The sequence below is a fragment of the Agelaius tricolor genome, unplaced genomic scaffold (assembly GCF_023055355.1).
Source record: "Agelaius tricolor isolate 1412-34295 unplaced genomic scaffold, bAgeTri1.0.p SCAF_14, whole genome shotgun sequence".
In the NCBI taxonomy this organism is placed as follows: Eukaryota; Metazoa; Chordata; class Aves; order Passeriformes; family Icteridae; genus Agelaius; species Agelaius tricolor.
Window position 1 is genome coordinate 12803393 of NW_027269274.1, and position 14029 is coordinate 12817421.

Genomic DNA, 14029 nt, shown 5'->3' on the forward strand with positions numbered 1-14029 from the left:
TATATTTATTATTTTGTGTGTTGATTTGTTTATCATCTGTGCAGTTGGTAATCTTTTCAGAGCTGCTGTGTGTCAGGAATACCCATGGCAGCAGAACATTTGGCACCTCTGCGTTGGTGATGCTATTGCGTTCTTGCCCAATTATGCATTTCCTTGTAGAAAGTGCAGTGTGGCAATGAAACATAAAAAGGAGACAGGTTTCTCTCCCTCATCTGCATTGCTTCTTGCTCTGGGGTAAGCGAAGGGTAGCGGTACATGGGGAAAAAAGTTTGGGCTGAAGCTGAGACTTTATGCTAAAGTGAAGACTGGTTAGAGGAAGGAAGGTGGGTATTTCTCCTCTCTATGAAATGATGGAAGAAAGGCTGGTATATAATGAATTTTGTGCCAAACTAAAGGGAAAGGACAGAAAGGTGGCAGGGAGTTGCATGAAAGAGCAACAGCCTTTAGAGAGGAGCTGTGAAATTCTGGATTTACCCTTGGGAGAGGAGGAGAAATCTGAAGAATAGGGAACAATATGCTTTTTGCATAAGTTTCTTAGTATCTTGAAGGTAGGAGTTGGGTTATGTTTCTTTTTCTACAGTGAATTCACCTATGGAATTAAATTATTCCTTGCAAAATTACTGTATAATATTGTAATAGGGTTGATGGACGATCAGAGTGTTTTCTCAGATAAGTGGTCTTGAGTCTGAGTATTACATTGACTTCAAAAATTTCAAAGCTAGTTGAAAGTAAATATCTTGATACAATGAACATCTGGTATAAAAGAAATCCAAGTTTATTATTAAGGAAGATTATGAGCCTGAAAAAGAATCTGTTGCTGACATCTCACTCAAGAGGTAAAATCAAGATACTCCTTGAATGTTACCTTGAAACAAGTTATGGGTTTTAAAAGTCCTATGGAATGGAATTCAGGACTGGAGCATGTACCAAAACAGAGATTTTGAAGAGCAAGGTCAGTAGGTTTATTAGGCTCTTCATGTCATTCCCTTGGCTTCTTTTGGTGATGAAATATTTCTTCTGAATAAAAAACCTCCAAATAGGATAAATAACACTTCAAATCTACTATCTTTTTCTTATTATCCTCATGCTTAAATGATATGTTACATGCAAACCTCCTAAGTTTTTTCCCTACTAATTTCAATTTTTTGTTATATTTATAGTAAACTCAGACTTGTTCTTTATTTATACAGAACATTTTAACCATTGCAAAGAATATGGACCTTCTAGTATCTGTAGTTTATATTAGTTCTTTCCCAAACATGCATGCTTCATTTTGATCTGCATTTCTTTCATTGCTTGCTTGCATTGTCCATTCCCTGAAATTAAGAAGGATAAGTAAGTCCATGTCTTCTCTGCGTATTAAGATAGTTGGAGGACCTTCAGTTCTAAATACCACGAGTTTCTGTAAAAAATCCTGTATGTTACCTGAATTTTCTATGTTTAATGTGCACTGCCTTAAACTACTTCTTTTTTCCTTGCCTGCTCTTTCAAGATGCCAATTAGGAATAATGGGAAGCAAGGGGTAGGCTAAGCATTGCAGTGCATCGTTGTTTCCATCTGTCTGTGATTATTGCAGCCAAGTTGAAAGCACTCGGTGCCAGGTCGTGCTCCCATTGACGTTAATTGGGTTTTTGCCATTAGGTTTGATGGGAGCTGGCCTGGGCTCTGCACTGTTGTTGTTTTCATTGCTCTCTCTTGTCTGTGGAACTCCCGCCCATCCATGCATGTGTTTGCCAGGTTTGTGCTGTTTTCACCAATAGGCTTGTTCCTCTGATGTTTCAGGTTAAGTATTAATGGTAGGCTAAAAAGGATTATTGGGTAAGATGTCTGCTGAAATCAGCTTCTTTAGTTTATTGGTTTATCTTTTAAAATCACCTCTGCATTAAAAACAATTTCTTTCCTTTAAATTCTTTGTGTCAAACTGCATTTGAGACATCTGGTGATACAGATATATACAATATGTATATATATGTATCTGTGTTTGTATATTTATACATGGACAAAGTGTGTGTTTCTGTATAGGGAAAGAGGACATGATTTTTTAAGAAATTGCCTATATATTCAAAACACACTGAACTTAATGTGAGTTTAATGAATTACAAGGTGAGTTTTTGTTAAATTTGGAAAAACACCTTTAAAGTGGGGTCACTTTAATATGTAAAAACCCCCTTAAATCCCCTCCTCTTTCAGGATGATAGAGTTTGACTATGTAGATGTTTTCATTTATTTTTATAATGCATCAGACAGGAATACCCATAATCCTTTTTAATGTAAACTTGAGCTCCGAGACTGAAGAAGTAAAGCTTTTAAAGCTATTTAAGTTATTGTCACCCTTATCTTTTTGAAATATTGATTCTGAAGGCTCATGAAGCTGAAGAGGAGGCACGGATGAATCCAGAATTTGCAGACAGAATGAAACAGCTTGACAAGGAGGCCTCATACTATAGAGAAGAATGTGGCAAAGCTCAGGCTGAGGTTGACAGACTTCTAGAAATACTCAAGGAAGTAGAGAATGAGAAGAATGACAAAGATAAGAAAATTGCTGAGTTAGAAAGGTAATTTTTGTATTGTCTTACATTGAGTAGCATTTTTGCTTACTTGATCTTCATTTCAGAAGCAGAGATTACAAGCGGAATATGTTTTTTAAGAGTATATTGGTTATGCTTTGTAAAAGAACAAAAAAGGGTGACTTAACTGCATCTCCTGTTGGCTGACTTTGGAAAAATTTAAGGTTTCCATTTTTTAATACTCTTCATAAAACAAGAGTATATAGGAAAGGTCACATGCAATTTACAGGCACAACAACCCCCCAGAAAAACGTATTGGGGAACAATCCTGTCTTTTTAGTAACTTGTGAATCAGACCTGCCCTCACATGTTTCTTCAAGTGTGCACATCATCAGTCATTCTCAGAGGTCTGAAAAGTATTGGTAAGTATTTCTAAGCCATCTCATGAATATTTAATAATAGCTGTAACTGTTTCTTGGTGTTCCCATAGTCTTTGTTTGCTTCAAAAGAATATTTTCTGATCTTGACCAGATAATGATTGTCTTGTGTCTGGAAAGGTTGTTGAGGCTTTCCATAATGGAGAGAGGAGGGTTTTGGGATTTGTCTTATATCCTTTGTAATTAAATAGATCTTAGAACCTTCTTACACAAGGAACTAAGGGGTCCAGAGATACTGGTACAGCGTTGTCAGCATACAATGTTCCTATTGTCTGAGAATCTGTAGCGGGTGAGAATTTTCTATTTTTGTATTCATTTTCTTTTCAAATTTATTATACTCTTAGCAGTGAAGTCTTGGAGCACTAATTTCTAGTCTGCTATTGCTGATGAGGATGTCAACCCTGAAATAACTTCTAAGAAAATAATCGTGTGGTACTGCTGAGTGAACACAGACTTTTGAAGAGAATGTGCTGTACTTAGAATGTGATGAAGTGGTTAAACTTTGCTATGGACCTTTAGCATATATTTGACATTTCCTCAAACTTCAGATGCAAGGGCATCTCTGGGGTCCTGTAGGAAAATGAATGTGACATTAAAATGCATTTATTCATTCATAGCTTGCTGGGATCCACGTTCACTGCTATGCCAACATCTTTACACTGCAAGATAATTGCAACAAGATAAATTGTCAAAATATATCAACATAAATTGCTGAGGAAGTGATAATCTAGACTATTGCAAGCTGTGGTATCCTCACAATATTTGTTATATTCACATAGGAATTCTTCAACATAATGTGGTGTGCTTGTATAAATAAGCTTAAAAAGTAAAAATGCTTGTAATAAAGTTATCATTTACAAATTCAAACAAAAATTGAAACAAGGAGATGAATATTAACGTTCTACTAGTCAGAAAGTATTGACACACGAAGTGTCAAATACTCAGGGGTAGAAATATCTGCTTTGAGATATGGGCAGTTAATTTTATAAGTGTGTGCTACTTGGCAGATGAACATTATTAACAATTATGAAGAAGTTTTCATGTGAATGGTAATTCTTTTGGTTTTAATGTGATTTTCTTAGCTCAGAAACTATCACACTCCTGAGCGTCATCACTTCAGATTAATATTATTACTTATATGAAATCACATTGGTCTGTTTCTTTAATTACTCTCCCTATATTAACTTTTTATTTTACAGTTTCTTATTACTACACAGGAGAAACTACACCTCCTTCTATACTTAAGCTATTTGAAAATTGTACTAAAACTTATTATAATTTATCTGTTTATAGTTAAAAAATGTTTAAAATCAAATGCAAGATATTACGTTTAATGTATAATGTGCTTTTGTTAAATTTAACTTGTTGTTTTTCTTTGGTTTTCTTGATGAATGAAATGTGGTTCAGGCTTTTTTGGTTTTTATTTTTGTGAGTTTTTTTTAATTAATGTAAATGAAACTGGATAAGGTAGTGATCAGCTCAAGTTTTAATGCCAAGAGCCTCACCAAGGAGAGGGAGCTGCAGCTGAAACAGAACTGTCAGGATTGAAGGAATGTATTGTTTAAAGCTTTTATTGATGGTGTTAGAAGTATGTTTATGAAATGTGATAGAGAGTTTGAATCACAAAATGAAGTGAAATACAGTGGCATAAAATGCATGTTTGTGAAGTCAGGACCAGTAAAGTTGCCTGACCTAACTAAGGATAATCCTCGATACAGTTCCTTGATACAGGAAAAGAAAGACTGGGTGAATTTGCTTATGGCTGTGTCATTATGAGCCATCTAAATAAAGAAGCAGAGATCAAAATAATGAGGAGTGAATCCTGGTATGTCAGAATAAATATCTGCAGTAAGGATAGGAAGGTATTAATGTCACCAGGGGCTGGCAAGGCTCTGTGTGGCGCTCTGCTGTGTACTTCTCATCAGTCATACGCCTGGAAGTTGAATTAAAACTGGCAACAGGTGCAGAGAGGGCTGGTAAGAAGGAATGAAGTGCTCATGACACAGGAGGAGTCTAACAACAGTGGTTTGTTTCTCTGGCAAAACAGAGCTCTGCAGGGATGCTTGTTCTGTGCAAATATGGGAAGGGGTAAGCACTGCGGGGAAAGCAGTGTGATTGCAGTAAAAGAGCATTGGCACATAATGCAATATAAATTATCCATTGGTAAATTTAGACTGAAAAGAGAAAGTGAATGAAGATTACAAAATCTTGGATCCATGTTTCTCCAGTGGTATGAGAGATGCTTGGTCATTTGCTAGGCTAAGTGTAGCTTCTCAGCAAAGATTGCAACAATATAAAAGTCCATTTAAAAGTATTATACTCTGAGACAAACCTATTTGTTCTTAAACAAGAAGTTTTTTGTTTCTGTTGTCTACTTCTAATATGCAGTGGGTATATAGCACTATAGCTGTGTATTCAAGCTCTTGGGGTATTCAGAATAAAATTAATTAATTAATTCTGAATTAATTTGGATCTGAATTCTCATGAAGGTAAGTCTACACAGCAGTGACATATCATTGCACAAGAGACAAAACATCAGCATGTGGAATAATTGCATTTTAAAAAATATACCTTTATGGCTGTTGAGTATGCTCCTTTTCATAAAAAGCACAAAATACTGTATGTTGGGGACAGATTTAAGGATTAGTCTAGCTGTGTGGGGATTATTTTAGCCTTACTTTTTTGAAAAGGGTGTGTTAGGTATTTTTTTAACAAATAAAGTAGTCAAAAATCAGAGTATTTTCAGTGCTGTCATATTAATTCTCTACTTCATACTGAATTAAAAATTTGCTGTCAGCATTGGAAAGGACTGCATTTCTGGGGTGGCTTAGGGTGTCAAATCTTCATCTTTGATTATTAGCTACAGTGCTTTGTGAACTTCTTAATATCTTTGAACATTTGCCAAATGGTTTAGCTGCTTTGACTGCCATGGGAAGAGTTGATGAATGAGGGTCACCAGCCTATGAGAGTTCACATGAAAGACTTTGTGGAATATGACAAGATGTTTGTGGGGCAGCAAATGCTACCAGTATTCATCCAATTTATTTGTTCTATTTGGTGTGTATATGAATTTGGAATTTGGATAGTTATAAATATGGATGTCTTTCTGCTGTCCACCAATGACAAGATACCCTTTTAATTTAAAATTTGTTTTCTTCAGTGCACAGGAAGGATGTAGCTCTGCAGAAATTTCATTTTAGTTCCTGCTTTTCCTTCCCTTCCCTTTCCTTTTCTTTTATTTTTTTCTTTTTAATAATCTGCTAATATAACATCTGCTTGTTATATTTTTAAAGAACTAATGTGTTCCTCCCTTTATTCTCTTTTGCTGTCTTCCTCCCTATCTGTTTTTCTCCAAACTGCTGCTTTCATCCCTACTCCAACCAGCTTGACTTCCAGGTCAGTATTTTCTGCTCTCCTACTTAATGCTCCTTCCACAATGAAGGTTTTCATTGATGCTTCATTTATTTGGTTATTTTGGTTCCACATTATTAACTTATGTTTGTATTTTGTTGTTTTTATTCTGCTCGTCCCTATTGTGAAGTTTTTGGTCATTTCATTTCTAGACCAGAAACTTTCCAGTAAATGAATCTTTTTCTTGAATGCCTATAAGAAAAAATGGTTATTGACAACATATTCAATTCATATGTTGTACTTATTCTTAATACTTTGTCATTGCCCCTTTTACTGCTTATGAACAGAATATGAGGAGTTGCAGTGGTTCAGGAACTTGTAGCTGTTTTTGCTGGCCAGATTCTGGACCAGCACATAACTGTAAAGGAGTTGTCTGTATGTGTTTTTAGGCTGTGTTTGGATGTAACCTCATGTAGTTAGGTCTGTGTTTTGAATTCTTCCAGGTTGTAAATTAGTTTAGCTGGCATTTGTCTCTGCACACTGCTTCTGAGTAAACTTTTCAAGTATTCCATGCCTTGTGGTACTTGTTGGAAGCAAAAATGTATCTGTTAGACATTTTTTTCTCTTAGTAGGCCCTGGTGTTAATTTTCTTTCTCATGCTTATGGGTGGTTGTAAATTGTAAGTTAGCCAAATCTTAAAACATCTTTTTGATTTCTCTTGGGATAGTCAAGACCAAGCACAATTCACAGTTCAGACATGTCAGAGAAGTCTCTGACAGGAATGTCTTCAAATTGCACAGCTAAAGATGGCTCATTGCAAAAAGATGACAAGACTTTTTTTCCCTCCTGATGTTCTTTAGTGCATGTCACAATCACAAGTTACTTTCCAGCTGAAAAGTTTTGTTTCTGAAATTTGGGGCTCATTGATTGCTGTAAAGAATTGGATGAATGCTCAATTTACTGTCTATCTACTTCAAGTATATTTTTATGTGCCTGAGGGGACAATTGTTACACCCAGATTGTGAAAATACTTCAACAATTAAGTTTCAGAACCTTTCTTTCTTCCAGAAGTTAAATAAATGCATTTATTATGGAGTTGGCCATGATGAAATTATTGTCTGAATGTGACCACTTTGCATTTCTATCAGAGCATATTCAACATTGATTGAAAATCTCTCTAGCTTAAGAGAGCCTAAAGACAGGTATTATGCTATGTGGTTGTCATTATGGTTGATTTCACTGGAATTCAATGATTGGTATGCGGAAACATTTGTTCAGCAGTTGGAGGTGCAATTTCTGTTATGTTTTATTGACCTAAAAAGCCAACTGACCTTGTTGAAGCAAACTGTCTGCATAACCCTGCCAGCTCCCATCCCTAGAGTCCCAGATAAGTTGTAGAGTATGATTAGAATTTATTGTGGGTATTCAGTGAAGTGTTAAGTTTTCTCAGCTTGAATCTTCATTAAGGTCAAAACTTAATTTAAGAAACAGATCTATTAATTTCCATAATTTCTGCTGATCAGTGTGTTCTTAGCTGTCATTTTAGTCATCCATACTCCTAGGAGGTTTTTATGGTTAGGAAAATGCTGCATTGGTTTTAAAATGTGGTAGGCTATTGATACTGATGAAAAACAAGAAAATCAAATATATTGGCATAATGCCCTCATGTGCACCTGCCTGTACAAGATAAAAAAATTCTGAGTATAACCATCAGTACAGTGAAATCCCCACACCTTTTGGTTACAACAGGTTATCTACTCCCCAAACTTTTCTTCCTGCAGATAAGCAGGAGATGGATATTTTTTCCATGTGAATTGTACTGACCAGTGCTAGAAAGTTTCCCACCAGCTCTAATGTTGGACTTCCTAATTGTTTCCATGGGAGGCCAGAGCTCAGTGAGATGTGCAAGGGAAGGTTCAATGGAGTTTTAAATTTAACCTACAAGCCGTCCACAGTTTTGTCAAATGTCAGTTTGATGGTTCCAAGGGCAGAGTGATATGTTGTTCAAAGATAATGTCCCTGGAGAAATGGAGATAGTGTACTACTGCAAACTGAGAGAATCTGTGATGTACATCACTCTTCTGAGAGACTGGTTATTCTGAGTGAGAAACACAGTTGTCACGTTGGATAACAGACAGATTGCTGACATGTCATTCTCTTTTAGGCTGTTTGCTACATATGCAGAACTAATGTTTTAGCTTTAGTTTAATGTTTTGAAAGGGATGACATTTTGAGATAAGACTATATAGATTTAGCTGATTTTGTGTGTGGTTTTAAACTTCTGGAAATTTCATTTTTTAAGAAATAGTAAAGTAGAAAGTTTATTTCTGTGGTATTTTAATTTAAGGGAAGAAAGGGAAATATTTTATTCCAAAATTAGCTGAAATCATAAAGATGAACAGTAAAGATACAAACAATGCCCTGGGACAAGATGATGCACTGTTGTTCAATTTCATCCCACTCACTACTGAACTTGTTAGCCTTGTTCTGGACTTTTCCTTTCTGTTTGCTGAAAGCCATGAAAAGGTCAAATTAGAAAGGAATTATTTAAATAAGCAAGGATATTTTGTAATTTGATTTGCTTTTTTTGAGATTTGATTTGGAGGGTAAATACTCCATAGAGTAAATGGTTATGCAGAATGAAGTGGATATGAGGAGGAAACAGCTCTACCTCACTGAAGGAAAAATACCAACTTTGGGTTTGGGTGCATGTGACATCACAACTCTATGTTGGGAAAGAGAGAACAGGAGGAGCTGTTACCCTTCCCTTGCATGATTACTGATTTAAGACATCAATATTTCCTATGCTTCTCCAGACCTGCTGCCTCTATTAGTTTTCCTCAGAGGCAAGATCCAGAGGGCAGATTTCTCTACCACTTTAACCTGTGCATGAAGTAGCCCCAGAGCACTCCCTGAGGATATTGGTGACTGCTGGGCTCCATGCTGTCAGGATTCCCTGTGCACGGTGGAGGGTGTGTGGTGAAGAATCTTTGTGACATAGCACAGCTTGCCCTTAAAAAGCTGTTACTGAAAAGAGACAGGGGTACTAAATTTAGGAATTGGGCTGTTGGTGGAACCACTCCTTCCACTCATATTGTTTGCTTTCCCAGTGCAAGAGCAACATGCCTGGGCAGTGTGATGGTGCTCTGATCTGAATTTATAATAAGGGGAAATTTGTATGTCTAAACAAGAATCATACAAGGGGTACCTGATTTATTTGGAGGTCTGAAGAAGTTACTACAAAAGCATGGAAAGCTTGATTTATGCATTGGATGATAATGGCTGGATTGATCCTGAGAACTTCTAGGGTGAGCCAGGAGTTGCAGTCAAAAGATTTGATCCAGAAGGAAATTGCAGTGAAACGTGGAGTGCTGCAGAGGAGGTGTGATCCTGATTGCTGTCAGGCTGGGCTGGACATGCTGCGGAGCAGTTGGATGCAGAGAAAAACTGGAAAGAGTCAAGAACTGCTTTTTCTGGTTTTGTTTGTTTGTTTGTCTGGAGATACTTTGTTAGTTTGGTAATTTGAAGAAAAAAACTTTTCTGGACTACAGCTGGGAAAGACCTGATGGACCAGTAGCAGGGCTGCAACTTCTTGGTTGCAAATTTCAGGCAACAAATTATTTCCAGTAACTGGTTACAGTTATTGCTAATGGTCTCAATTAATAAAATAGCTGAGCAAGCAATTGCCATATTAAATCAGATCAAATATCCTTCTCATCTAGCGTGCTGTCATCAGCAGTGCTTTTTGGTTTTTTTTAAAGAAGAACATCAGAAGAAAATGCATGACAATCCTGGGTGTAGGAGAGAGATGTGTGACAGATGAGTCTTCTGGTACGAATTTCACACATGTTCATGTAAAGTGTCATCCAGCAGGAATGTGCTGAGGAAGACAGCAGTGCTGGGTCGGAGTTTCCGTGGTTGCAGTGCAGATCTGCCTTGAAACAGAGTGACATGAACCGTAGTTTGGAACAGGGTTTTAGTGCGTCTCTTTATCCTCACGTGGATATTTCCAGCATCTCTCCAGGGCTTTGGAGGGAACTGTGTCAGACTAAACACTTCTTAAATAAAGATTTTGGAAAACTTCCCAGAGTGTGTGTTAGGTAGACCCTTCCTCCCACATTTTTGCCTGTGAGGTGAGAAATGTTTCAGTGACTTCTGTGACGCTCACTTGATTTCTACCAGGCAGAGTTCTCGGTTGTCCCAGGACAATGATGGTTTGTGGTGCATTTGGGGGCAAAACAATTGTCTCACTGAAAAATTGTCATGATATGAGTATTAAGAAACCTGAAGCCAGCCTTCAGGCAATTGAAATGATGAGATTTAAAAGTGGGGGGAGTGTAAGGGGATGGGAAGAAGGTTTTTTGGTTTTTATTGAGACCTACAGGTCTCTGCGGGCTACAAGCCTGCTCCTTTGGGTGGAACTGAAATAGCTATGTAACCTGTCTGTAACAGGAGCTGGGAATGTAATGAACACATGGAATATACTAAAATTCACTTATTTAGCTCCTAATTCTGGTCGTGATGCATTCAACTGGAGAATTAGGGATAAGGAATTAATTTTTTTTTAGATATTTTTAAATTATTTTAATATTACTTGGTTTAGGTAATTTTTTTTTGTCCCATGTTTGTGTTGGTCATTTTGTTTCCAGTTCTTTCTATCAAAGAGTTGTGGAGAGAACACAGAGGGGTACCTGCCAGTTCTGATGAGCAGATGAACTGTGATGTGGAGTTTGCCATAGTCCCAGCATCAGGTGAATGGCAGAAAGAAGAGCAAGCATCCTTCTGCAGTCAGAGATAATATTAATTTCTTGTGATAGTATTTTCTCAGGCATGTGGAAAATAGTGGCCTTTATTGCCTAAAGTCAGTTTGGCCAAGGTTAACCAGAGAGAATTACCTGCCTCCAAATTCTCATGCTCAAAAGGCACCAAAATTTTACTCAGTTTTCATAATCTTCTTTTCTATGGGAAAGTCTTAAGGTCCCGTTAGCCTTCCTGGCAGCAGGGGAGATCCAGGCACAGGCTGATAACATTTTTCTGTCTCTCCAGGGGGCATCGACTTGAGCTTGCTTTCTCATCCCAAATGATAAAAGATCTGCTAAGGAAGCTGAGCTACTTCCCTTTATGTCACTGTAGAATAGATTTTTTTTTTAGTTGCAGGATCAAATAGCACAATTTTAAAAATGAAATTTTGTGGGGTTATAGATTATATTGTCACACAGGTTAGGAGTTTAAGCAATTGTAAAGGGAGTTGAAGTCTTGCTCCTGCTCCTTTGCAGTGGGAAAGAGAGAGGGGAAGATGTAGTTCTTTTAAGGAGAAAAAGAAAAGAGAAGGGAATAAGGTCTGCTAGATTTTTTTTTATAGGATGGCAGTAGATTAGTCAGATATGCAAAGAAAGGAATTCCTTGAGATTTGGGATGAAGTATTCCTCCAAAGTGACAACAGACATGTAAAACATTCTTAATTTTGCTTGTTTCCTTTTGAGTGTGTTTAACAAAACCAAGGAATACTTATTTATTTATTACTTATTTCTCCCTTAAGAAGTTTCCATTCAAAACACTTTACTCCCCCGTGCTGATGTAGTGATCTGTATTAACCTTTCAGCTTTTTAAATGAGTATTTTAGGAGTATTTCTGATTTTAATGTTTAAATTTGATAGACAAATTAATTTCTTAATGGTTGGGATAGTTGCTTTTGTTTATTCATTTAAGGTATTTAATTTGCTCTCAGTGTGATAATTGTATTAGTTAACAAAAAAACCCCAAGATTTTAAAAGATGTCTTGGACACTAATAATTCTTTAGGTTACACGATCTTGATTAAAAAAAACCAACATGAAAGTTTTAAATGAAAATGACAGCACAGAGTTAGTTTTAGCACTGCTTAGTTTTTTATTATCATATTATAAAACTTACTGATTATGTCTAGCTTATAAACTCAATTCAGCAGTCAAGCATGAGGGCTTTCTTTTAGAAAGAATTGCTTTTGTTTGAGATTTGTTTTCTTTGTTATATCAAAAATTCATGCTGTCACAGGTAGAGATTTTCTTGTCCTGATAATATCTATTTTCCACAGAAAAATCCATCTCTGGGCTGTAAGTGAATAAACAGTGTCCTTATTTGTGTCAGGAATGCATCTGTCAGTGCCCCTCTTAACATCTCTTGTGGTGATTTTGGTCTCTCAAGTCCAACCCAGCTTTGTTTCTCAGGTTTAGAGATAGTAGCAAATGCATTTGTATTCCATGGAAATGCTAGAAACAATACTAAAGTTGCTTATATTTTAATAAAATTCTAGCTTTTGGATTTCAGTGAAATTAGACCTGAATTTTGAAGCTTTACCCTTATGCTGTAGTCATGACTCAGTGAAGCACCTGCCTAGACTCTCACTCTTAAGACAGTGAGAACTGAACTGCCAGGAATATTTCTACTGAGTCTTACTGAAGTAATGTAATTTGGAATGGGCATTCACATGGTTGGGATTTACAGGATCAGGTCTTCTGCATGACTAGCTGCTGAGACCCACAGTGCCCAGTAACATGTTAAGATTTGTTTCATTGGTCACATTCATGATTCTTTGTAAAAGTGTGGACTATTTATAAAGGAGAAAGAGATAATTTCAGGTAATAATGATGGTAATATTCTACCCAGTGCCTGCTGAGAACATTGGGTGATGTTTGTTGAATTAAAATAAGTGTACTATATTGAATTTTAAAACACATTTTGGACATTTCTTATTTTATATAGATTAATTGTTTTGACTAAATTGTATTTCGTAAAATAGATCTGCTTGGTTTGGAGTTGATTTTTTTTGGTTGTTTCCCTGAAAACATTCATTGCACTCTGATTTTTTAATCTTTTATTTGCTGAGGAGCACAGCTTCCTAACACACTAGAGAATATTTTGATTGACTTGCAGACAGCTGGTCCCATTGCAATGCTGTTTAAAGTGATTAAAATTATTGCAGAGACATATTCCTTTAGAAAATGTTACAGATTTTGCTCTTGGGAGTATTTTGCATGTCTGCATTTTTTGGATGCTTTGAAGGAAAAAAACCTTTATGAAATAGAGTAGAGGCTATACTAACATGTAACACTTATTTTTGGCTGACATTAGCAGCTTTGTGGCCAAGGTACCCAGGTGGCTAATTAAAGCAGGGAATTTAATGAAATAGTGTGATTTTCTATAGCTATCAGAGATGAAAGCATTGGAGGTTCGACAACACACTACTGTAAAATAAAATCTGAATGCTACTCACGAATATGCAGAAGCTTAGTGTTTAATATTTGTCTTAAAAAGTTGAATTGAAGGAATTAAATGTCCTGTAGTTAGACTGTGAGATCAATTTGTGTGCTACTCCAGAAGAAGAAAAAGCCCCAAGCATGGTTCAGTGTAGTCATTACAGTTCTATTGATACCAGCAGGAACTCAGTAGTGCTCCTGGTTTGCTGTTTAACTTCCTGCTGGCCCAGGGTCTGGGTCTCCATGGCACTGATGTCTGTTTGCTCCAGAGGCATTTCAGTTAAAAGATTAAATAGAATGAAAAGTGCATTTGAGGTTAGGGCATCTTGCTGTTTGCTCAGGAAGATTGATGGGCTCTAAGTCCTTTGGACTGGATGTCATAAGAGATAAAGCTGAAGGGCTTTTTGAGGATGTTTTGTCTTCTCCTGTCGTGCTTGGATGTGTGATACACTGAGTGTATCTAAATATTTAACAGTCATAGAGGATGGTTCTTCAGCAGC

At 36.6% G+C, this 14029-nt stretch overlaps 1 protein-coding gene across 11 annotated transcripts in view; it reads left to right on the plus strand.

Moving 5' to 3' along the window:
* Positions 1-14029, plus strand: part of ERC2 (ELKS/RAB6-interacting/CAST family member 2) — a 407180-nt gene that overhangs the window by 154692 nt on the left and 238459 nt on the right. For 4 of the 11 annotated variants that reach the window (XR_011681177.1, XR_011681182.1, XR_011681183.1 and 1 more), the window contains 2 exons: positions 2362-2555; positions 6329-6340. Coding sequence is in view for 1 of the 11 variants with exons in the window: in XM_071439763.1 (XP_071295864.1) it covers positions 1493-1522; positions 2362-2555; positions 6329-6340 (236 nt within the window). In the remaining 10 variants the exon portion in view is untranslated. Of the gene's footprint in view, positions 1-1492; positions 1523-2352; positions 2556-6328; positions 6341-14029 lie in introns of all 11 variants that reach the window. The other 7 variants (XR_011681174.1, XR_011681180.1, XM_071439763.1 and 4 more) reach the window with 4 other exon arrangements.